Source organism: Schistocerca americana, chromosome 4, assembly GCF_021461395.2.
Source record: "Schistocerca americana isolate TAMUIC-IGC-003095 chromosome 4, iqSchAmer2.1, whole genome shotgun sequence".
In the NCBI taxonomy this organism is placed as follows: domain Eukaryota; kingdom Metazoa; phylum Arthropoda; class Insecta; order Orthoptera; family Acrididae; genus Schistocerca; species Schistocerca americana.
The window spans coordinates 400,835,447-400,860,475 of NC_060122.1; the positions used below are offsets into that span (position 1 = coordinate 400,835,447).

The 25,029-nt window shown below is 39.4% G+C and overlaps 1 protein-coding gene across 3 annotated transcripts in view; it reads left to right on the plus strand.

Annotated features, from left to right (window-relative positions):
- The window catches only part of LOC124613958 (DALR anticodon-binding domain-containing protein 3), a 94,877-nt gene that overhangs the window by 50,961 nt on the left and 18,887 nt on the right, over positions 1-25,029 (plus strand). For all 3 annotated transcript variants that reach the window (XM_047142736.1, XM_047142737.1, XM_047142735.1), the window contains 3 exons: positions 19,699-19,898; positions 23,661-23,794; positions 23,939-24,103. In XM_047142736.1, the coding sequence (XP_046998692.1) occupies positions 19,699-19,898; positions 23,661-23,794; positions 23,939-24,103 (499 nt within the window). The remainder of the gene's footprint in view (positions 1-19,698; positions 19,899-23,660; positions 23,795-23,938; positions 24,104-25,029) is intronic.

A 25,029-nucleotide genomic window follows, 5' to 3' on the forward strand; every position in this document is an offset into this window, starting at 1 on the left:
TTTGTATAACATTGCACTAACCACAGTGCAGGACCACTGTGAGTGCTGTTCTCAAACATGGTTTGGGTTAGTTGGCATTCACAAGCAGCTAGATATCCTCTTGACTACTGTCAAATGATGGAAAGCTGCTGCAAATGAGTGGTGGAAGAGCTTTGGAGAGTCGCGTTACAGGAATACTTTGAGTACTGTCCTCTCATGTAGATCGTCTCTCCTCCACAGGAAGCATGGGATCTATCACTTCTTCTCCAGTTGACTGCAAGTGATGTATCAGTGGTAAGTATAGGTGCCAAGTACAGGGTAGACAGGGAGCAGAAAGAACTCATTTTGTTGTAGCAGTCCATAAACAGCAAATATGAAGTACTGTCTTCCATTGAATCTCAAACTGAGCCAATGATGTCACCTGTTGAGAAACCTGGTGTGTCCTGTGTCAGAAGAAGGCAAGTGTAAAAGTGGAAGACTTTAAGTAATGATTGGCAGTTCAAATGTGTAGTAAATAATAATACCCCTTAGGGAAATGGAAACAAGGGATGGGACGGAAGACCAGGTACAATCAATGTGTGTGCCCGAGGGCCTCATTCATTTTTATGATGGGGCTATTCTGGCAGCAATTGGGGGGAATATAGTACAACCTTTGCAGACTGTGGCACACATTGGGAGAAACCGTATCTATCATCTGGGCTCAGAAATCATACTTTGATCATTCCAGTGACTTGCAGAGAAGGTTAAGAAGACCAACCTTGCACATGGAGTTTCGAATTTGCAACATTGTCCTCAGAACTGGTTGTGGCCCCCTGGTTCTGAGACAAATGAAAGGATTGAACCAGATACTTAAAAAGTTCTGTGACATTCTAGGTTGCAACTTCCTCGATTTGCGATTTAGAGCTGAGAACTGTAGGGCTCCTCAAATGGGTCAGGTGTGAATTACACATTAGAGGCTGCTACCCCTTGTACCTGACTGTGTGTGGAGCAGACAGAAGGGTTTTTCTAGGTTAGGCAAATCTCGATTCAATCTATGTAATGATAGCTGTAAGGGACATGAAAGTGTCAGTGTAAGATACAAAGAAATGTCCTCCTACATGCAAAAGTATTAAAATCCCAGTGGTTAACAGTCAAAACATTCACGATAAAGTGCTGGATGTTAAAGCACTCCTAAAAAGCTGTGGATCTCACATTATACTAGGTACAGAAAGCCGGTGAAGACATGAAATTGATCGCGAGTTACTTGGGAAAACTTGAATGTGTATTGAAAAGATATGCTAACAGTGAAGGGAGGTGGTGTATTTGTTGCAGAAAACAAGAAACTCTAATCCACTGAGGTAAAAATTGAAAGTGCACGCAAGGTTGTCTGGGCAAGACTCAGTAATTGTTCGGAAGCCCACTCACAATAGAAATGTATTGGATCTTTTGTGGCGGCGTTCGTAGCGACAAGCAATTCGCTGTAGAAACGGCTTACGAAGTCACCGCCACACTTTTAATAGCGGGCCGACCGGTCCGCTGGAACAGTGAACAGAAAGATGAAAACCCAAACACTCTGATTAAATAGAAGTCGGTACTTATCTTCATTAACAAAGATATAGAAACAGTAGTGAACTCCGTGTCTACAGAAATCTGTCTAGTTCGAGTCGGAGCGGCTAGGTCAGCGTCGGCTGACGACAAACAACTACTCTGCTGCGATGAACACACAACTGACTAGCAAGTACACAATTCGGTGGCGAGTATACAACTGAGCGGCGAATACAGAACTGTCCTAGCGCTCGCGACTCCAGCGCTTAAGAAACCAGAAGCCAGCGGTGGCACGCGCAGACTTGCGGCGATTTCCTGTCTCACTGGTGCTGCTTATGCGGACGGCGTCCGGACTTTGATGCTGCCAACCTTTTGGCAGCGGGCTCGGGTGGCATTACTGGCTAGGATATAACAGGATCTAATAGCAACAAATGACCTGTGTAAGAATGTCCACATCAAGACTTGTATCAGTCACTATGAGACAGTTTTAGCAGGAATGAGTACCAAAGCACAAAGGGCAACTAAAACAAGTAGAAAGATTTATTTACATGTTCAACAAATTAGAAAGGAAAACAGTAGTTTCGTTTCTCATTGAGGAACTTGAAACATTAGTTCACAACTGGAGCATGTAGTGGAGCTATGGCTCAAATTCAAAAGAATATTGACTACACACTGGATAGAACGTACCTGGTAGAACAGTTAATGATTGGAGAAACTATCCATGGTATACAGTCATTGTAAAGAAGCTTCTAAAGCAACAGAGACTACTGCACAATAGCCGTAAAATAAAACATAGAGCTAGAGACAGGGTGATGCTGAATGAAACACATTTGGCTGTCAAGAGGGCAATGCGTGAAGCCTTCAACGACTGCTGAAGAAAAATATTATTGAGGTATCTCTCACAAAACTTAAATTAATTCTGGTCATATGTAAAGGCTGTTTAGTGGTACAAAAGTGTCCAGATACTCATGAACAAGGAAATAGAGGGTAGCTAAGTAAAAAGAAAAACATTGAACTCTGTTTTCAAATGTTCCTTTACAACTGAAAATTCAGGGATATTGTCCCAATGTAATTCTCACCATTGCAAAGATGAGTGATGCAGTTAGTGTCACTGATGTTGAGAAGTAGATGAAAATGCTAAAATTGAACAAAGCTTCAGGGCATGATGAGTTAGCCCCTCTTTTAACTATAATCTACCATAGATCCCTCGAACAAAATTCTGTGCCTATTGTTGAAAGGAAAAACAGGTCGCGTCTGTCTGCAAGAAGGGTAGCAGAAGTGATCAATGGAATTACTGTCTAATATCTTTAACATCTGGTTGTTGTAGGATCTTAGAACACATTCTTTGATCAAATAGAATTTGGTATCTTTAACAGAAAGATCTCCTCAATGCCATCTAGTATGGATTCCTAAAACATTGATAATGTGAAAACAAATTCACACGTTTCTTACACGATACCCTGAAACCGTGGATCAAGGCAGGCAGATAGATACATTATTTCTCCTTTTCCAAAAAGCCTTCTACTCAGTACGATATCAGCATTTATTATCAAAAGTGCTATTGTGTGGGGCATAGAGCAATATTTGTGACTGGACTGAGGAATTTTTTGTAGGAAGGAAGGCATAATGTTTCTTGGGTGGAGAGTCATTGACAGGTGCAGAAGCACCCCAGGGAAGTGTGTTGGGACTGTCACTGTTCATGTTGTATATTAATGACAATGCAGACAATATTAATAGTAACCTCAGACTTTTTGCAGATAATGCAATTATCTGTAATGAATTGCTGCCTGAAAAAAAGCTGCACAATTATTCAGTCAGATCTTGACAAGATTTCAAAGTGGTACTTTGATACTGAGTGCAGCGGGTTTTGAATCCGCGCCAGACGGCATGGAACTCGATGACCACTAGAGGTCTCTGCAGCAATCGCACGCATGGCTGCACGTGCTCCTGGCCCAAGTCTAATGTGAGGGTGCCACTGTGGAGCCCGTGGTCCCAGTGGCCAATAGCAACATACCCTGTCGTGTATTTAAGCTCTCAACTCAGCGAGTTGAGTGACTTGATATCTCGCTCACAGACATTGTGTTTATGTTGCGTGTGCTTACTTCCCATTTATGAGTAGATGTTGTTTTGATTTTGTGAGATTATCTCTTGTGTCCCCATTACTTAATACTTTGTTGTTGGCCTTGGTGTCTTGCTCGGTTGTCTGTCGTCGTGCTTCTCCTTCCATTTCTGTTCGTCCGTCTTGTTTGTTCACGGGCCGCTCCCGTTCGGTCGCGCTGCGTTTTCATTTGCGGCAACCCTGCGACTGTTCCTGTCGCAGCTACAACAGGTACAAAGTTGGGTAACTTGATTTAAGTGTTTATAAATGTACGATTATGCATCTCACAAACAAAAAAAACTTAGAATGCTACAGCTACAGTATCAGCGAGTCAGAGTTAGCATAGGTCAGTTGTAGGTAAAGTAGGTGGCATACATTGGTGTATTGGTAGAATACTAGGGAAATACAATCAGTCTATAAATGGGATTGTTTACAAATCACACATGTGGCCCATCCTATAATATTGCTCAAATGTGAGAGACCCATATCAAATAGGACTAACAGAGGATATTGAACGACATAGAGAAGGGCAGTAAGAATTTTCACAGTCTTGTTTGACCTATGGGAGAGTCACAGAGATGTTGAAGAAACTAAATTGGCAGACCCTTGAAGATAGACGTAAGCTATTCCAAGGAAGCACACTTACAAAGTTTTAAGAAGCACCTTTAAAAGGTGACTCTAAGCAAATACTCTTACTGGAAGTACCCTCCGCTACACACTTTAAAGGGGTTTGCAGAATATGGATATAAATTCAGATTGTTCATTACTACTTCAGCCACACAACAAAGCAAGAAAGTTACTTGCAGTTATTTTTTACCATTTGTTAATCACCCCAAAACCTTGTGCAGGATGGGCATTGGGCACAATAAGTAATTAGGTCATAACAGTGGATGAAGAGCCCAGATTCATATTCCATTGTACACCTAACAGATAAATGTAATTTTTTCATAATAATTTTTTAATAATTTCTTCATAATGTGGGCACTCAGTCATAATATATTTCTTTAAAGTCAGTGCCACAATTAGACTGTTTTTTATTTGCAGTGTTACATTTACACGATCATGATTTCGGTTTTGAAGTGCCATTATCAAGTGTTATACAGTGCCTAAGATGGCATACTGTCGTATTTAAAATACAACACTTGACACTTAGCCAACTGTCATTCAGTCAAGATGGTATACTCAGTGATAAAGCAAAGCAGTAGGCTTTACAGAAATATTGGCCCTTACACAATGTGTCTAATAGTGTATTTCAAATATGATAGTATGCTATCTTAGGCACTGTTGAGTGGTACTTAACTAAATAAATTAATGAAATCAAAGTGAAGTAGAAATTAGAATATAAATGAAAAACTTGGTTTAGTTTAGAGAGTTACATACTGGCAAACAGCGGGCAGAACAGCAGAGCAGAATAGACAATGACCATGAAGTCAGCAAGTTCCACATAAGCGGACGCTGTCGATTCATCCGTCAGGGCCTCGCCTGACCGGCTCACGTGTTTCTCAGTTGTCACATGTGAGCAAAGGGCCCTCGCCTATATTCCAAGATCCAATGACCGACGTTAAGAAGATTCTTCGAGAAGCTTTTCAACGTGACGGACAAGGCAATGACCGTGAAGTCATTCACCTCCAGTGAACTGAAGTGAATAAATACGCGAGACGCAGTGGGCCTGACAAGAAAAGAGAAGTGAAGAAGAGTAGCAGTAGTTTTCTGTCAGTTTCGGTGCTGAAGACCGTCATGCAAGAAGAGACTACATCATGCACAGACGCACCAAGTCCGCCACTGTAATGGAATAGTAAGCAGCAGCCTCGGCACCAGAAGACAGAAGTTAAAAGGTATTTGAAGTCTGATTTTTACGTACCCGGGTGACTCGTGAGGACGGGAAGGAGACGGCCTCGCAACAACGGTCACCTGTGAGATGGGATGAAGATCTGACAGCCGAAGACTGGCAAGCGGGAGTCCATTGTTCGAGTCCGGGACACTGGCCTTCCCCCGCCGTGCCACTCCGCTGGCCGACGCACAACACACGCGGCCGCTTAGAGAAGAGAAACACTGGGATGCCACATCCAAGGTATCACCATCCGATGCACGACTTCGCTCACAATAATTAAACGGGCCACCTCGCGCTGCGCGTCTCCAGTAAACTGGGAGAGACGGCGACACGAGATACACAGTGCCACGCATAATCAGATGCCGCCGCTGCCGCAGCAGAAGGCTTTGCAAATGACACAGCTGCCGTTCTCCGAGCCAGAACATTGAGTAAGGAAACAGTTGTACGAAACTTGCAAAAAAAGTTATCTTATGTAAAAATGCTGTTTCATTCTACCTCATACCCGAGCCAAGGAAGAACCCACCCTGCCCACATGTTGTTAAGAGAGAAAAATTAATTTATTTAGTATTTTCACCCTGACATAATGCTTTAGAATTAAATTTCCATTGCAGTAATGCTCATCCTGACAAATGACTAGCATCAAAAGACAAATCCCAGTTATATTTAGTAGCAGAAGTGCTACAATTAGTGACAGAACTGTTACATTTGGTGTCAGAGAAAAAACCCTTGGCTCAATATGAGGTGTGAATGACAGTCACTAAAGGTCCACAGTTAGTATTGTTTAATGTGTGAAAGGATAGAGGTTTGCATAGCAGTCATAATATTTTCTTTATTTAGAAGTGTATTCTCTCTCATAATTTTAAGAGTTTGTCGGAAATATTTAAACATCTTTTTCATTCAGTGTAGTAAGATTGTGTAACTAACAGTTTGTAAAATGATGACACGAAATCGTACAAAGTCAGAGTCAGCACCACAAGTGGTTTCTACTGAGGAAGCTATTCAGAGCTTAGTTAATCAAATAGCACAGCTTAAAAATGATAATAATGCATTATTTAAACAGTTGTGTGAGGTTAGGCAAACCGGTTCAATCCCTCCCACCCTAGATTCCTCAGCAGCACCCTTGGTAACTCCTTTTTCAGGTAAACCTGGCGAAGGCATAACAGCCTTTTTTGATGATTTAGTAGCAGTTGCAAAGTTAGGATCATGGTCAGATGATCAGCTCTTACAAATGACAAAGTTAAGATTGCTAGGAGAGGCTAAAGCACACGTATTATACCATGAATAATTACGGAATGCTCCAACATTTGAGGAATTGAAGAAAGGATTACTTAAATGTTTCCAAAAACAGAACAACTGTAGATTTTATAGGGAAAAATTAAACTCTTATCATTCAGAGGCAGAATGAGTGATTAGAAAGCTTTGTAAACAGGATTAGAAAAGTTAATATTAACACCTATAAGTTGACAACTAGTGATGAAGCAAATAAAATTATTTTAGAAGAGGCAGAAGATAGAGCTCTGGATACATTTTTACATGGGTTACCTCCTGAAACATCCCATCGTGTCAGGGCAGAGTTTCCAAAAAATTTAGCGGAAGCTGTATCTGTGGCGACGGCTTTTGAAGAAATAGACATTGCCACCAGATATAAGGAGAAGCGAAATGTATTTTCAGCAGGAGTATGATGTTTTAGGTGCGATCGACAGGGACATATAGCAAAAAGACTGCAGACAACCTCAGTGCACTAATTGTCAAAGAATAGGTCACACATTCAACAAATGCAGGTCTAAGAAAGTTTTTGGAAATAGAAATCAGTTAAACTCCAACGGGAATGTTGGAGCCGCCGCCAGGCGTTCCCAATAAAATTTCATGCCATTAAGGCGAATGTGAAGGCGGAATGCTGGTTATCTGCTACCATACAGTTTAAAGAGGCAAGGATACTGGTGTATACAGGTGCAAACGTATCAATAGTGAGTAATGAATGCATTGGAGAAAAGAAATATGACCCTCCAAGGTATAGATTGAGTGGAGTAGGAGGAGGTACAGTGAGGTCATTAGGATGTACATCATTGATCTTCTATATTCACGGTGTTCTATTTCAAGAAGATGTAGAAGTGGTAACAAAGGTAACTGATGGGTACGACGCGATCCTAGGGTTGGATTTCCTGAATAAACATCACGCTAAAATCGACCTCAGACAGCAAACTGTAGAACTTAGCGGAATAGTGTTTCAGCTAGGTGACACCGCTGCAAAGGGCCTGCTGCCGCAAGATTTCCCCAACCGGAAGGCAAAATCAACTATACTGCGTGCAACGTCCTTGAAGGTGGATTCGCAGGATACGATACCATTTGGCTCAGGGAAATTTTTCGTGATGACCATTGACCCTGTGGTATCTACAGATGCTGTGTGTCTGATAGAGCCACTACAGGAAAATGAGGAATTAGATGTATCACATTGTTTTGTACGTAGAAGTATTGTACGGGTTCAAGACGTTGAGGGAGAAAGAAAAGTACCGGTACATATTGACAATTTCGGAGTGGAGGATAAAGAGTTGCATAAGGGAATATTAGTAGCTACAGTCAGTACTTTTGAAGAAGAAGATTTCATTTGGTCAGATATTGATGATGGTCAGAAACCAGACGCCTATAAAAACGCATTACGCCAGAAGATTGAGCATTTGAAAGGAAATGACAGAGACATGATAGAAGCAGTTTTAGTTGAGTTCCAAGATTTATTTAATGCAGAAGGTCCACTGACAGCGACAGATATCACACAGCATAGGATCCCAACAGGAAATAGCCCTCCAGTTTATAGGAAGCCTGATAGAGTTCCACATCACTTACAGCCAGTACTGGATGAATTTTTAGAACAGCATCTAATAGATGGAATTATAGAATATTCTGATTCGCCTTATAATTCAAATATTGTAATTATTCCAAAGAAGTCTCCCGATGGTACAAAACGATGTAGATTTTGTTGTGACTACAGACACCTTAACAAACAAACTATCTCAGATGTTTATCCTCTTCCAAACATTACAGATATCATCGACAGTTTAGGTAACAGTAAATACTTTTCAACAATCGATTTACGTAGCGGATATCACCAGTTGGAAGTTGCACCTGAAGATAGGCGTAAAACAGCATTTTCTACCCCTGGAGGCCACTGGCAATTTAAAAGAATGCCTTTCGGTTTGAAAAATGCACCAGCAATTTTCCAAGGACTACTCGATGGAGTGTTGCGAGGACTCAAAACTCGGCAATGTTGTGTATATCTAGACAATATTATTGTATTCTCCAAAGACATTAATGAATATGCTGTGCGTCTGCGTAATGTTTTTCGGAGACTTAGAAAAGCTAAATTAACATTAAATATGGAAAAATGTAGTTTTGCATTGACAGAGGTTACATACCTAGGGCATGTCATTAGTGAAAAAGGAATTAAAACAGATCCTCGATTAATTTCGGCAGTTAAGGACTTCCCAACACCACAACGCGTTAAGGAAGTACAAAGTTTCATTGGTCTCTCATCGTATTACCGAAAATATGTTCAAAATTTTGCTGAAATTGCCCGACCCTTCACCCAATTATTGAAAAAGGGTGCAAAATTTCATTGATCTGAAGACTGTGAATCAGCATTTCAAACCCTTAAAGATAAGTTAACACACAGTCCAGTATTAGCCTACCCAGATTATAATAAAGAATTTATTTTATCCTGTGACGCAAGTGGTCATTCAGTAGGAGTTGTTCTGAGTCAGAATATTAATGGTGCGGAACACCCCATAGCTTATGCTTCGAGACAACTAACAACAGCAGAAAGAAATTATTCCACAACGGAGAAAGAATTGTTAAGTGTTATTTATGGCATCAAATACTTTAAATGCTACTTGTATGGTAGGAAATTCAAGGTTATTACAGACCACGCAGCTTTAAAATGGTTGCTTGGGTTAAAGGATCCATATAGTCGTCTTACCCGTTGGGCCCTATGTCTTTCCGAAATGGATTTAGAAGTTATCCACAAACCAGGCAAAAAACACACGAATGCAGATTGCCTAAGTCGGAAAATAGCACTTTTGGAAGCAACAGGCTGAGATACTGAGGACTGGAGAAAGGCACAAGATGAGGATACAGAATGCAAAAAATACGCAACTCAAACACAATTTTGCTTTGAAGATGGTATATTATGCCGTAAAACAAAACTTGGACCGCGAATTGTTGTTCCCCAACACCTTAGACAAGAAATAATGGCAGAGGCCCACGATCATATCCTTGCAGGACACAGTGGACAGCGGACAACCGAAAGACGTGTAGCAGAGTGATTTGGGCGGCAAACCAGAAAGCAGGATGTTGCCCAGTACGTTCGTAATTGCATTGCGTGCGCACAACGAGCTGAACTTTCTCGTTTAAAAATACCCTTACAAAGGCTCCCCGAGGCTTCATGTCCATTTCAAATCTGCGGAGTGGATCTCTACGGACCATTTCATAAAACACCTGCTGGTAATAAGTATGTTCTTACAATTATAGATCACTTTTCACGCTATCTAGCTATGGTGAGTCTCCCAGATCAGCAAGCAAATACAGTTGCCCAAGCTTTAGTTAACAACTGGATACTTAAATTTGGCATACCTGAAGTTATTATCACAGATCAGGGATCTAATTTTATGTCTGAACTAATGAAACAGCTATGCCACTTACTAAAAATACGTAAATTACGCACAACTCTGTTACACCCTCAGTGCAACGGATGCACAGAAAGAGTTCATCGGACAATTGGCAAGATGCTTAGTTATTATATTAATGAACAACATTCTAATTGGGATACGTATTTACCAATAATCGTATCGGTATAAAATGCCAAAACGCATGAAGCAACTGGCATGTCACCTTATGAAGTGGTCTATGGGAGAAAAATGCCGTCCCCTTTTGATGTAATCAGGCAGAAAAACGGAAAAGTCGGAGAAACAGTAAGCGATTTCAGTCGAATGATGAAGGATGTATGGAAAAAGGTTCAAAAATCTAATACAAAGGCTTTGGAACGACAGGAAAGGTTAGGTAATGCCCAAGCTAAATATCCAAATTACAAAATCGGTCAGTGGGTGATGCTGTCAACCCCATACATTGCGAAAGGAAAAACGAAGAAATTTGTAACAAACTACAGAGGTCCTTTCAAATTATTGAGATCACGTCACCAGTCAACGTTAAACTGCAACTGCCCACCCGAACTACTATTGTCCATGTAAGTCGTTTAAAACCTTTTAAGGGCACTCCAGATGTATTTTCTTCAACAATAGTGTCTGCTTTTCCGAAGGGTGGAGGAAGTTCCCGAAGAGGAAAAAGAGTGGCCATGCCAGCACAACATACAGACATGGCACCATACAATCTTCAACTAAGGGTGCGAATGTCCTAGTTGAATCATAGCAGACTGTGGATAGTATACAAATGTAAATAATTAATACATGATAATGGTTTATTTTTTAAGAAAGAAAAGTTGGACGTAAAAACATGTAGATCTTGTAGTTAACAATGTATTCCTTCTTTTCTTTGTTTTTGTTTTTACTAGGTTGGTAGGCCCATAACCATGTTGTTTGCTTTTTTTCAGAAAACGTCATGGAAGCATTTCCTACATAAAACCTATCCTACGTCAATTACTCCCTTGACAGTTCCCTTCTGAAGTCATTAGATATGTTCATAAAGTCACAGCAAGGCAAAATTGATGCCAATGTTATGATGCAACATGTCTTAAAATTAAAAGGTGAACACAAAACTAAAATTATAATGCTAGGAACGGGTATATCTGGAACCTTTGTGTTGGTGTTTCTGCTTTGTATAGTTTTCTTTTATTTAAGACGAAAAAATAAGCCAAATAATAATATACCACTTCATCAAATCCCTGTTAATCGGATACCACACTCTTAACTGGTGTACTTCAGTGGTTACTTGTGAGCATTAGTTCATTAATTTTGTTTATCGTACTTCAGTCTTTACTAAACAGCCTCATGTTAAAATAAACAATACTGTAGAATAGATATTCTTTCATTAATATAGGGTAGATTAAACAGGTGTTGCTATGTAATTTTCTAAGTGAAAAATCTATTTTTTGTTTATTCATTCTCATCAAGATTTGTTACACTTACTACAACAAATTATGTGTGAACTATGTGATTTATGAGCGTACAGTGCTTTAGTAAAGTGAAAAAGTATTTTCAGCATACTTAATGTGAAGCGTGTGTAATCTTCTAAGTCGAGAGTTTTCATTGCTTGTGTTAGTGCTTTTGCCGTGTGAAGAGTGGAGGAATGTTGAGTGGTAAATTCGAGGGCAAATTTCTCCGAAGGGTGGAGGAATGTTGAGTGCTACTTAAGTAAATAAATTAGTGAAATCAAAGTGAAGTAGAAATTAGAATATAAATGAAAAACTTGGTTTAGTTTAGAGAGTTACATACTGGTAAACAGCGGACAGAACAGCAGGGCAGAAGAGACAATGACCATGAAGTCAGCAAGATCCACATAAGCGGACACTGTTGATTCATCCGTCAGGGCATCGCCCGACCGGCTCACGTGTTTCTCAGTTGTCACATGTGAGCAAAGGCCCTCGCCTATATTCCAAGAGCCAATGACCGACGTTAAGAAGATTCTTCGAGAAGCTTTTCAACGTGACAGACGAGGCAATGACCGTGAAGTCGTTCACCTCCAGTGAACTGAAGTGAATAAATACGCGAGACGCAGTGGGCCCGACAAGAAAAGAGAAGTGAAGAAGAGTAGCAGTAGTTTTCTGTTAGTTTTGATGCTGAAGACCGTCATGCAAGAAGAGCCTACTTCATGCACAGACACACCAAGTCCGCCGCTGTAATGGAATAGCAAGCAGCAGCCTCGGCGCCAGACGACAGAAGTTAAAAGGTATTTGAAGTCTGATTTTTACGTACCGGGGTGACTCGTGAGGACGGGAAGGAGACGACCTCACAACAACGGTCACCTGTGAGATGGGATGAAGATCTGACAACTGAAGACTGGCAAGCGGGAGTCCATTGTTCGAGTCCGGGACACTGGCCTTCCCCCACCGTGCCGCTCCACTGGCCGACGCACAACACACGCGGCCGCTTAGAGAAGAGAAACACTGGGATGCCACATCCAAGGTATCACCATCCGATGCACGACTTCGCTCACAATAATTAAACGGGCCACCTCGCGCTGCGCGTCTCCAGTAAACTGGGAGAGACGGCGACACGAGATACACAGTGCCACGCATAATCAGATGCCGCCGCTGCCGCAGCAGAAGGCTTTGCAAATGACACAGCTGCCATTCTCCGAGCCAGAACATCGAGTAAGGAAACAGTTGTACGAAACTTGCAAAAAAAGTTATCTTATGTAAAAATGCTGTTTCATTCTACCTCATACCCGAGCCAAGGAAGAACCCAACCTGCCCACATGTTGTTAAGAGAGAAAAATTAATTTATTTAGTATTTTCATCCTGACATAATGCTTTAGAATTAAATTTCCATTGCAGTAATGCTCATCCTGACAAGTGACTAGCATCAAAAGACAAATCCCAGTTACATTTAGTACAATTAGTGCTACAATTAGTAACAGAACTGTTACAGCACTGCATAACACTTCAAACACTTGATAATGGCACTTTGAAGCCAAAATCATGATCGTGTAAATGTAACACTGCAAATAAAAAACAGTCTAATGGCAGTACTGACTTTAAAGGAATTAAATGTAGGTATCAAATAAGTCAAAAGGCCTTACTTGAAGGAAATGAATGGTCATGTAATGCTTTTTTTTTTTTGGGGTGGGGGGGGGGGGGTGTTCCTGGAGGGAGTAAATTATAGTATAAAGGGGAGAAGAACAAAAGGAAAAGAGACAAAGTTTTAATGGTAGGCAAAGAAAAACCTTGTTACTCCATTTGTCTATGAAAACCTCTTAATTCCAACAACCAGTAACTCCATTATCAAAGCGAGATTTGAAAGTGTGTGGATTTCTCTAATATGTCAACAGCTAGGCTTCTGCTAATAGTTACACTTGTAGCAACTTCATCTATGTTGTCCAGGGCACATGCAGCTGTGGGCCAGACAGTTTGGAGTGGGGCATAAGCAGTATGACATCATTCATCGAACTTTCAGTGAGTTTGTATGATGTGATCCTGATGATGTGACACTAAAGGTGTAAATTGATGGTAGTCGTGATATAATTTTTTGTCATGTCCTTCCCCCCCCCCCCCTGCCCCCCTCCGCCCAATTAAGATGACTGCCCATTTTTATTTGCAAGATTTTTGTGCCTGATCACTTTTATAAATCATTTACATTCAGTTATGTCAAATATTTCCATGGAGTTCGACATGCGTGCTATAATTTTCTTTCTATCCAAAGTTACTGTATATTCTAGTCTGTCATTTGAGCTGGCTGCGGTATGGTGTTATTCTGCCTGTCACTTTCCCTCTCATAAAGGAAGTTACACTCACCTGCCAATATGTGGTCCCTGACCATAAATCACCTTATTGATAGCTTCTTTTAATGGCAGAGGCAAAGTGAGAAAGTTATAGAAGATGATAGGCACTAAATATGATAAAAATTGGCACATATATTGCAGTAAAACAACCAAACGTGAGGCAGCCCTGGCACAAATTTTCTAGAATGCACTCGCATATCTGAGAGACTTGGAATGAGGCCACATTGTTGTAGGACAGGGAATTAAAACAAGAAAATACATCAAAGCACATTGAAGTTAAACTAGATAAAGCTCAGTCTCTAGCAAGTGAAGAATGGTTGAATGGGCATTCACAAGTATGTTTGAGACCAACATGACAGCAGAAGGGAATGAACCATTTGTGCAGCCTCACCACAAACATCTCAGGTTGGGGCACCTGTTTGGACGTGAATTCTCTGAACGAGAGAAAACTGGTATGCGTATGTGACTGCATGGCTCTACCTTACATTCAAACATAACAGTCAGAAACTGTTCAGGAAATTCAGCATTTTGAGCTCTTTTTACACAAACCAAATGGAGAATGCAAAGATTACTCTGTCCCCCTCCATTTAACAATCCCCCATTTAAGCAGTCCTTCAGTGATATTCATTGGCCGGGAGAAATTACTCTAATTGCAGAAAATAATCGATTAGTTGTATGATTTGTTCATCAAATTATTACCAATGAGTTTGCAATTTTGTAGGTAACCCAAACTGTGCTCGGAATTATCACATTAATTTTATTTAACTCCTTGTCTCTTCGTGATTGGAACTGATGAGTACAGCTGTTGTGTGCGCACCCAGGACATTGTATGTCCTCAAAAAGTATCTGCATTATGCTATTCTGTTAAATGTTTGTGGCAGCTTGTGTCATGGTGTCCTACTGTGTTGCTCCCTTCACAATACGAAATTTATTTCTGTATGTAAGGCTGTGTGTAATGTTTCTTACAGTTATTGAGAACAGTATTATTCATAGTATGTTCTCTGTAACTAATGTGCCAATACATTTTGAACACACAACTGTTTAGCTGTATTTGAAATCTCTGCTATTTCAGTTTTTTGTGAATCTCATTTCTTTATTAGTGCGGGAATTACTCATTGGCAACTTTTCGTACTTGCTACCCTAATATGTTAAAGAGCATCCAAAAACCTTTGTAATGCTAATTATCTTCTTAGCACAACAGCAGAAACATACAATAAAAATTTTCTGGCTGATGTGGCATCTCATATTTCGATAAAATTGCAAGTTTTAGACAGTGTCCTCCATCCCAGTGTAAATTTCTTTTGATAGGATTTTGAAGCCTCCCCCCCATTCATCCTGCTTCTTCAATTATTTAGACAATACATTTTTAATTTGGTGCTGCTGCATACACCCACACAATACATTTACAGGAATATAGAATGATGCCAAGTGGCCTTTCTTATGTGTATTAGTTGAATGCAAACAAAGTCAGCTTGACCACTCAGTCCATGATTTTAAACCAGCTCTGATTCAGAAACTGTTTCTTCATACTGTCGACCTAGTCAGGAGGGTTGACCTATAGCTCAGCTTCCATTCTGCAGTGCAAATATGAGTGGTATAGGTAAAGTCTTAAATGAGCAAGGAATCGGACCTGCCTTCCAGCCACACAGAAAAATTAAGAAATATTCTGACTTGTATTGGATAACCTTGATCTGAGAGTCCAAGGAATTTCTAATATTCCATGCGAGGGTGGCAGCAGTTACTTTGTATTGGTCTATACAAACTCTTGATTGCCATGCTGAACCTCAAACATAGAGAACACAGTGATCTTAAAGCACAGCCTCACAGATAAAAATAAGATTATGTTTGAGTGGCAAGGGCGAGGATGTTGTTGTACACTTTGAACTACTGGAACATTGTGGGAAACTAGACTGAAAAAGACTTCAGCAGACACTGGTTATGCAATGAGCAGTGTATGGAAGCAGGCACTTCGACAATAAAGGCTCACAGAGATGCACATCATACAGTTTATCACCTGCCTTTATAGGTAGTGCTGAAGACGTCACTGGACTGTGTGTGCAAATGTAGTCACGGTTTGGAGAGAGGGCCATATCAGCTTTTGCTATCTTTTAGATATCATGACGCTGCCCTCTGGGTACAAAAGACAAAAAAAGGGAACCTTGTCAGCTCTGTGAAAGGCAGACTTACGTTGCCAATGAAGAGGATGGAGGGTCTCATTGAAAACTGAACATTTTATCTGAATGTCATCTGGAGAGTTAGGGAGGAATTTTTATCCATAGATTCCATTGCAAAAGATTTCAGTCAAGCCAGAAAAAGGCTAATGGGGAAACAGTCCATACAAGTGGTTACCAGTAAAAATATGTACTACATGTGACAGTAAGTAACATCTGCTCATGTGCAGATAGCATATGTTTCATATGTTGTGAAATTACTGCAAAAGTGAATGTGCTGTAAAATAACCATTTGTAGTAGTAGTTTTTTGAGTCCTCAGTCTTCTGGTTTGTTTGATGCAGCCTGCCACGAATTTCTCTCCTGTGCCAACCTCTTCATCTCAGACTAGGGCACTTTCATCCTATGTCCTCCATTATGTGCTGAATTTATTCCAATCTTTGTCTTTCACCACAGTTTTTGGCCCCTACAGCTCCCTCTAGTACCATGGAAGTCAGTCCCTGCTGTCTTAACAGATGCCCTATCATCCTGTCCCGTCTCCTCGTCAGTGTTTTCCACATATTCCTTTCCTCTCTGATTCTGTGCAAAACCACCTCATTCCTTACCTTATCAGTTCAACTAATTTTCAATATTTGTCTGTAGCACCGCATCTCAAATGTTTCAATCCTCTTCTGTTGCAGTTTTCCCACAGTCCATGTTTCACTACATACAATGCTGAGCTCCAAATGTATATTCCCAGAAATTTCTTCCTCAAATTAAGACCTACCTTTGATGCTAGTAGACTTCTCTTGGCCAAGAATGCCCTTTTTGCCAGTGCTAGTTTGCTTTTGATGTCCTCCTTGCTCTGTCCGTCATTGGTTATTTTGCTACCTAGGTAGCAGAATTCCTTAACTTCATCTAATTTGTGACCTTCAATCTTGATGTTAAGTTACTCGTTGTTCTCATTTCTGCTACTTCTCATTACTTTCATCTTTCTTCAATTTACTCTCAATCCATATTCTGTACTCATTAGACTGCCCATTCCATTCAGCAGATCATGTAATTCTTCTTCACGTTCACTGAGGTTAGCAATGTCATCAGCGAATCGTATCATTGACACCCTTTCACCTTGAATTTTAATTCCACTCCTGAACCTTTCTTCTATTTCCATCATTGTTGCTTCAATGTACATATTGAACAGTAGGGGCGAAAGACTAATCCCTTTTTTACATCCTTTGTAATCCGAGCACTTCGTTCTTGGTCATCCACTGGTTCCATCTGGTTCTTGTACATATTGTGTATTATCCATCTCTCCCTATAGCTTACCCCTATTTTCTCAGAATTTCAAACATCTTGCACCATTTTACACTGTTGAATGCTTTTCTTTTTGGGTCAACAAATCCTATGAATGTGTGTTGATTTTTCTTCAGTCTTGCTTCCATTATCAACACCTCTCTGGTGCCTTTACCTTTCCTAGAGCCAAACTGATAACCATCTAACACATTCTCAATTTTCTTTTCAGTTCTTCTGTTTATTATTCTCATCACCAACTTGGATGCTTGAGCTGATAAGCTGATTCTGCGATAATTCTCGCACTTGTCCACACTTGCAGTCTTTGGAATTGTGTGGATGATGTTTTTCCGAAAGTCAGATGGTATATTGCCAGACTCATACAAGCTACACACCAATGTGAATAGTTGTTCTGTTGCCACTTCTCCTAATGATTTTAGAAATTGTGATGGAATGTTATCGATCCCTTCTGCCTTATTTGATGATAAGTCCTCCAAATCTCTCTCAGTATCTGATTCTAATACTCGGATTCTTTTCTAAATTGACTCCTGTTTCTTACTCTATCACATCAGACTAATCTGCCCCCTCACAGAGGCCTTCAATGTACTGTTCTCACCTATCCTTTATCTCCTCTGCATTTAACAATGGAATTCCAGGTGCACTCTTGATGTTACCACGCTTGCTTTAAATTTCACCAAAGGTTGTTTTGACTTCCCTATATGCTAAGTCAGTCCCTCCGACTACCATTTATTTTTCGATGTCTCCACATTTTTCATGCAGCAGCCATTTCATCTTGGCTTCCTTGCACTTCCTGTTTATTTCATTCCTCAGCGTCTTGTATTTCTGTATTCCTTCTTTCATCAATCAGCTGAAGTATTTCTTCTGTTACCAATGGTTACCCATAGTTATACAGGATTTTATAGTGTAGTGTCTGTAAAATTGAAGAAATGACATTGAGTGCAAACTACTGAATCAAGGGTCCAACATATATCCTGATAATTACAAGAAACCTAAGCTGCAAAGTATCCCTATAATGTGACATGAGGTTTAAGAATTGTTGTTCATACTAATTAAAAAATGTAACAATAATTAAAGCTGAGTTGAAGTGAAGCATTTCATTGATTTTTTTGCAATGCTGAGTAATTTATTTCACTTTCTGGAAGTATACATTACCAAAGGCTTCTGCTATGAACTCTGATTGACTGAGGACTCCATGAAACAAACACACAAATACATGTATTTTCCTTTCTTCTAAGATTCAGCCATAAAGAGGGAAAACAGAAAAATGCTGTGTTTCTTAAAGATTTTCTGGCAGAAAGAGCTATTTGAGGATGACGAAGGTAGAAAAGGTCCCAACTACCCAACAATGTTACAGTGTGCATGTATTATAAGAGACAAATCAAGTACAAAGACTGCAACAGATGAAAGTTCTGTGTACCAGAGGATTTTATTTTCTGTGGTAAAAAGCAAACTCCTAATGAAGGGCTCAACATCTAAAATCTCATTGGAATAGCCTGCCAGTAAGATAACATGAAAACACAGCAGTAAATAGACGGATGGCAAAGATACGAAGTAAAAATCTGTCAAAATTAACCTGAGAGAGGAACAACAATTGCAAGCAATATAACATTCTTATCACAATTAATGGTTTTGGCCATAATAGGCTATTTTCAGACCCATAAAAAAGAAGAAAATCTAATGTAAGAACAAAGGAGACACACTGTCATATTTCCTTGAGTATAACTATTGAATGTTTAATCAAAATAAAACATTTTTAAAATGGAAAAAAAAACCATTGCAAGCAAAATGCAGTGGCCTGTAATGTACTTATAAGTGAATATTTTGGATGTTTCAGAGTAACATTTATCCCATGAAATATCAGTTGCATATTGTCACTTTTATAATTATATTGGAGGGAGGCAGTAATTATGAAAGAGTTTGAAAAGGTAACATAAATGATGGACAGAATAGAAAGAGAACGAAAGTTGGGTACAAGGTGTAAATTCTGGGGGGGGGGGGGGGGGGGGAGATTATATATCTACTGCAATGAACATTCCAGGGTTTGGATTGACATGATGATTCTTGGAAGAAGAGTGCACATGATTAAAGTGTTACAGTACGCCTGTAGCTTTCTCCCAGCGAATTGCAGAGAATGCTATGAAACAGTGTAATGAAGTGTACTAGAACACACTATCAATCTTACCTGTTTATTCTTATATATATAGGATACTATACAACTACTCTGAGCATATTCAACATCCTTTTGACAGTGATAAGAAGGCTGGGTAGGTATAATAGTTATAAAGGCAATATAGAGAGGCTCTTTATTAGTTTTATTTTGTCACAGATTGTATGTATAAATACTGAAGACCTTTTACGTTAACAGATTGCGAGAAAATGACATGAGAACTGCAGCACTGCATAAATATGGCACTGCTGTGGAAGGTGGTGATAAGTGGAACAGTTTGATTTCTTCTCTAGGTGAAGCGGCTGTCAAGATGGAGATGCTTAAAGTAAAACCATCGCAAACTGTTTCACTGTCTCTGGAATCTGACTACAAAGTTTCAAGGGAACGTAGCAGTAAAGGTATGTCAGAATCAGCATACTAAATAATTGCTACAAAGGTGGAACATTTAAGACAAGGCTAGTTTAAGTTGGTGCAGGGCTTTAGCAATGGTGAAGTGCGAGACTTACGTTCAACACTCACTCTCTCTCCCTCCCCCCCCCTCCCCCCCTCACTCCCTCCCCGCCCCTCCTCTCCCCTCTCCTCCCCTCCCCTCCCCCCTGCCTCCCCCTTCTCCTACCAGTACAAAATTTGAAGATGACATCCAATGAAATTTTATTTCACTGATTCTAGCGCTGATTGGGACTATGCTTATTGATTTTTTTAACCATCATGTGAGCAGCGTAATAAACATTATTCAACACACTATAATTTCCTCTCTCTATTTACAATTAAAAACAGTCTTGATCACAATTTATTTATCAAGGTGACTGGTTTCGACCACTGCTGTGGTCATCTTCAGACCATTGAGTAGGAACCTCTTTCTGTTGGAGAATCACTACACAAGATGGAGTATGTATTTTGTTAGCTTGATTCACATATCAGAGAAAAAGCACTTCCTATGAATAACAAGTCTCTGTCATAAAATTGAAATGAAACTTTGGGTCCACTCCCTAGTTAGGGTGTGTATACACTGTATGTGATAACCAGGGTGCTCGCTCTCTCTCTCTCTCTCTCTCTCTCTCTCTCTCCTCTCTCTCTCTCTCTCTCTCTCTCTCTCTCTCTCTCTCTCTCTCTCTCTCTCTCTCTCTCTCACTCTCTCTCATCCCCCCCCCCCCCCCCCCCACACACACACACACACACACACACACACTAAGGAGAGTAAAGTAATCACTGCTCTAAATTCTTACCATTGCTTAAATTTGCAGAGTTGGAAGTTGCCCACCAATGTAGGTGGTGACTTCTGCACACTAACTTGAAATGACATTCAATTATTACAGCTCGTGCTGAAATCTAATGCGTGTTGCATGACACATTTAAAAAAAAAAAAATTTTCATGTTAGAACAAAATTTCACAAGACACTCCTTAATTTTGTGCCACTCAGTATCTTGTTGTGACACATCATTTGATAAAGCCAAACCTATGTTGCACTAAGTGGTGGAGACTAGAAAATGAACACTGTGACATTCAGTAGGAAATAATGACCATCCTGGCCTATCTGCTAGGATTAGCATTAAAGCAAGCATTGAAGTAGGATAGATGAACACACTGTGCCTGAGCTCAAAATTTCTGAAAGGAGTATAAAACAAGATCACAGAAACAGCACTATGTGCGCTTGATTATCACTAATCTTAATACAGAAACATTGCTGTCAGACTTTTGGACTATTCTGGCTGTCCAACTGTTTGAGTGTGTCATACAGTGACAGCAGATGTCAGTAAACTGTTGCTAGTTTGGAATGCATAACATGTGGTTTAATAAAACAAGATTCCTCCAAATGTATTGTTCATTCGAAACTGCACGTAAATTTATGTCGCTGATGTGTTCTCTCCAGTGATCTAAAAGTATTGTTCATTCATGTGCGCATAGTCATGAACAGTATTATCATGTTCAGTTCGAGACTACTAGCAGTTAATATTCACACAAGAATATGGATTCTAATTCGGGGCTTCTGACAGTGCAAGACTCACAGCAGATGCTATTGTGGTAAATTCCCTCAGAACTGGGATGGAAAATATGTGGACAGACCACCACCAATTGTACAAAGTAATAGTATTTTTAGGAACTTAAGTATCTGGATTCAACAGTGAAACATACAGCTCACAGTTGAATGATTTAGTGTGATGTGCCAGTGATTAAGGCACTGGACTTGTGAAAGTTGGAAAACCTGGCTACTGATACACAGGTTCCCCCATCCTTCCCTCCTTTCCTGTTTGTTGTACGTTCACTGGAAGTGTATATTGTATAGTGAGCCATTAAACATGTCAGCTTCTGGGATACCATTGCCTAATACTCCTGAACAGTTTCAAGAGATGTTTCTTGTCTATAAACAGTTCGTGTTGCAGATATGATTAAATGCATAATTAAATTGTGCTGCTCTTGTGCTATGACTTGAACTCTTTTTAACTTTGCCCTCTGTGATTTCCCAGTCACATAGGAATCAAACTTTCAGTGGCCTCTTTAACTCAGTGTGTAGATAATCATGAACACTTGGACAGCAATGGTGATTGTGTATCATAAAACTTGTCAACTATTGATTTTTCACTGGAAATCAAAATATGTAATAATTCTATGAGATGATGATCTGTGGTTTTTAGGTTTGATCCTTAGCTCCAGGCTAGTGGGATGTATGTGTAATGCCACAGTAAAAACAAATAGTGAATTTCCTTTTTTGTGAGCGGTTTTATGCAGCTATACATAGAGAAAAGTATTTGCATGGAATTATTTGTATTCTACAGTAGCATATTTGTTTTATGATCAATGTGGTTAATAGAGTCGATGTAAATAAAAAAGACTGTGCACTGATACAATATGATTCTTCACAGTTACCCGACCTAAATCTTATCACAAAATAATATATATAAGAACATTACTGCAAATGAACCTCACTTTTTTTTTTTTTTTTACCCCCCCTCGAGACAAAGTGAATACTAACATACAGTTCCTTCTTCAGTACAGAGAGACAACCAAACAAAACATTATTTTACATTTCTCCTTCATTCTATGTTAACAAATAGCAAAGCCCTTCAATGTCCATTACCTTTTTATAAAAAGTCTTTTCTTTTAAAGTTTCGGTTCCACTCAGACATTGTCCTTTGTACCACTTTATTTTTTTAACAATTTATTATTTATGTCTTTGCCTAATATTGCTACGTGTGTACTTCTGCCTGTTGGCGAATGGGTACACTCCGTCATCCCAACTTAGTATCACAGTTCCAGTCTTTCCCAACATCAGGTCCCATGAAAATTTCTCTCATTGTTCAGATGGTGTGAATGACAGTTTTCATGAAAGAAAATGGAGATTACCCGCATATCATATCTGGTCTTGTGGGTGAGGGGAAAAAAACCATAGCTTGTTAACATGAAAAAAGGAAAAATAATATAATTCTAAGTAGACAATACTGGTTCCTTGTATTATGTATGTCTAAAGGAGTTTCCATTCAGAACCTCTATTTACAGTTTTTCTCAAGTGTTGTTCATCATTGTGTGTGTGTGTGTGTGTGTGTGTGTGTGTGTGTGTGTGTGTGTGTGTGTGAGAGAGAGAGAGAGAGAGAGAGAGAGAGAGAGAGAGAGAGAGAGAGAGAGAGAGAGAAGTACTTGACTTTCTCCATTATGAAACATTACAAGAAATAAGTTTCGCATAATATAAAATTGTGATCCTGACATTTCAAGGGTGTAGGTTCATAGACAAAAACATGGTTCTTTATCCTATATACATTGGTACATTGGAATGGCCATCATGATAGAATTACATAGATCTGATGATTTTGCATCTGGTCCTCATAGTAAGGACACATTTTAAAATTTAGTAGAAAATGTACACAAAGCTGTCAGAATATGGCTGAAATGATTTGTGATAATCTATAATGTTTACAGCAAATACTAGTATTTCAGTTTTTTCCACTCACCCCCAGCCCATTCTTATTTAAAAGCCAAATTACTAATAATTCTAGCGAGTGAAGTTCACTTTTAATAAGGTAGCACTGAAGAGTGTTACTTGTGTTTAACAAAATTTCCATGAGCGTTGTAATTTTTCAAGTTTAGTATAATGGAATTAAGTAATGTTTCAAAATAAAATTAATGGTGAAGAATTTGTGCCAGCTACATCTCATTTTTTTTATAGGCGCTACATTTGTATTGTACAATTATGCCAGAATAACATCAATTCTTAAACAGTTCCATGAGAAGGAAGAAAAGAAATTGTATCCTACCTTGCTAACTTTGGATGAGATTGACTTCGCGTCACTGAAGTGTGATGTAAGTATTTTTCCATATTTCATAGGACGACAATTTTTCCTTAATTATAGGCTCTTACTTACATGGATAAAATAGTTTTGAGCCAGACTGATATTTATGTCAGTACATTTGCTGAAACTCATATATGTTTCTTTTCTTATGTAGGAGGAGTGGCAGCTCTTGCATTTCATTATAGTTTATCCATCAATTGTGAATTCCTTGGGGAATGATCTTGAGAAAGGCATTCTGAAGCCCCACGTAATTTGTATATTTCTCAGTGCAATGTGCAAGACCTTCAGTGTTTACTACCGCAGAATTCGAATTCTGAGAGTAAGTTATTTTTCTTTTTCTGTAGAAAACAACTTTAGTGTTAACTAAATGCTGGTTACTGTGAGACAGTGAGCTGTGGTGATACTTTGTATGAGATTAATATTTAACAATCTTTTTCCCAGTGCAAATTCAAGAGCACTAAGTTTAGATTCTCTATATAAAATGTGAAATGTTTTTATAGTAGATAGAACGCTACATTTTAAGAACAAGAGAAATGTTTATTTTATCTTTCGCATCAACATTTCGTGGAAAGTAAATTTGCATAGGTGTGCAGTACCAACATCATTTTTGAAAAGTTTTGAGAAGGTGGTATGTTCTAAAATACTATCATGAGTGTGCCACAATAATATACTCAGTAAATCAGTTTGGATTTCAGAAGTATTGCCTAACCAAGAATGCCATTCACACATCCACTCACCAGACATTAAAAGGATTAAATAACAAAATAGCACTTGTTGGTACTTCCTGTATCCTGTCTAAGGCATTGACTGTGTGAATCACAATTTTCTCCTAGATAAACTGAGTTTTTATGAAATTGTTGGTATAGCCAACCAATCGACAATGTTATACCTAACTAAAATAACACAGAACATTGTACTTGCCCCCTGTGGGTCCGAGGATTAGAGTAGGCCCGAGGTATTCCTGCCTGTCCGAAGATGTGCCTAAAAGAGAGTCTCACACTTTTCAGCCCTGTGAGTTCAGGTCCTATTTTATGGTTTGACCTGCGACTTTCAAAATTCTACAGAAGTGCGGGTCATATGGGGAAGGACACCTGATGTGGTGCATGAGTTATCCATAGTGCCCTTAGATTCGATCTCCTGAATCTCTTATCATGACTTTGCATCTCCACCTGGGATTCAATTACTTGGGCGAGGACACTTTTGGGGTATGTCATCTTCTTCTGTTGTCTCCTGTCCTCTTTTGCC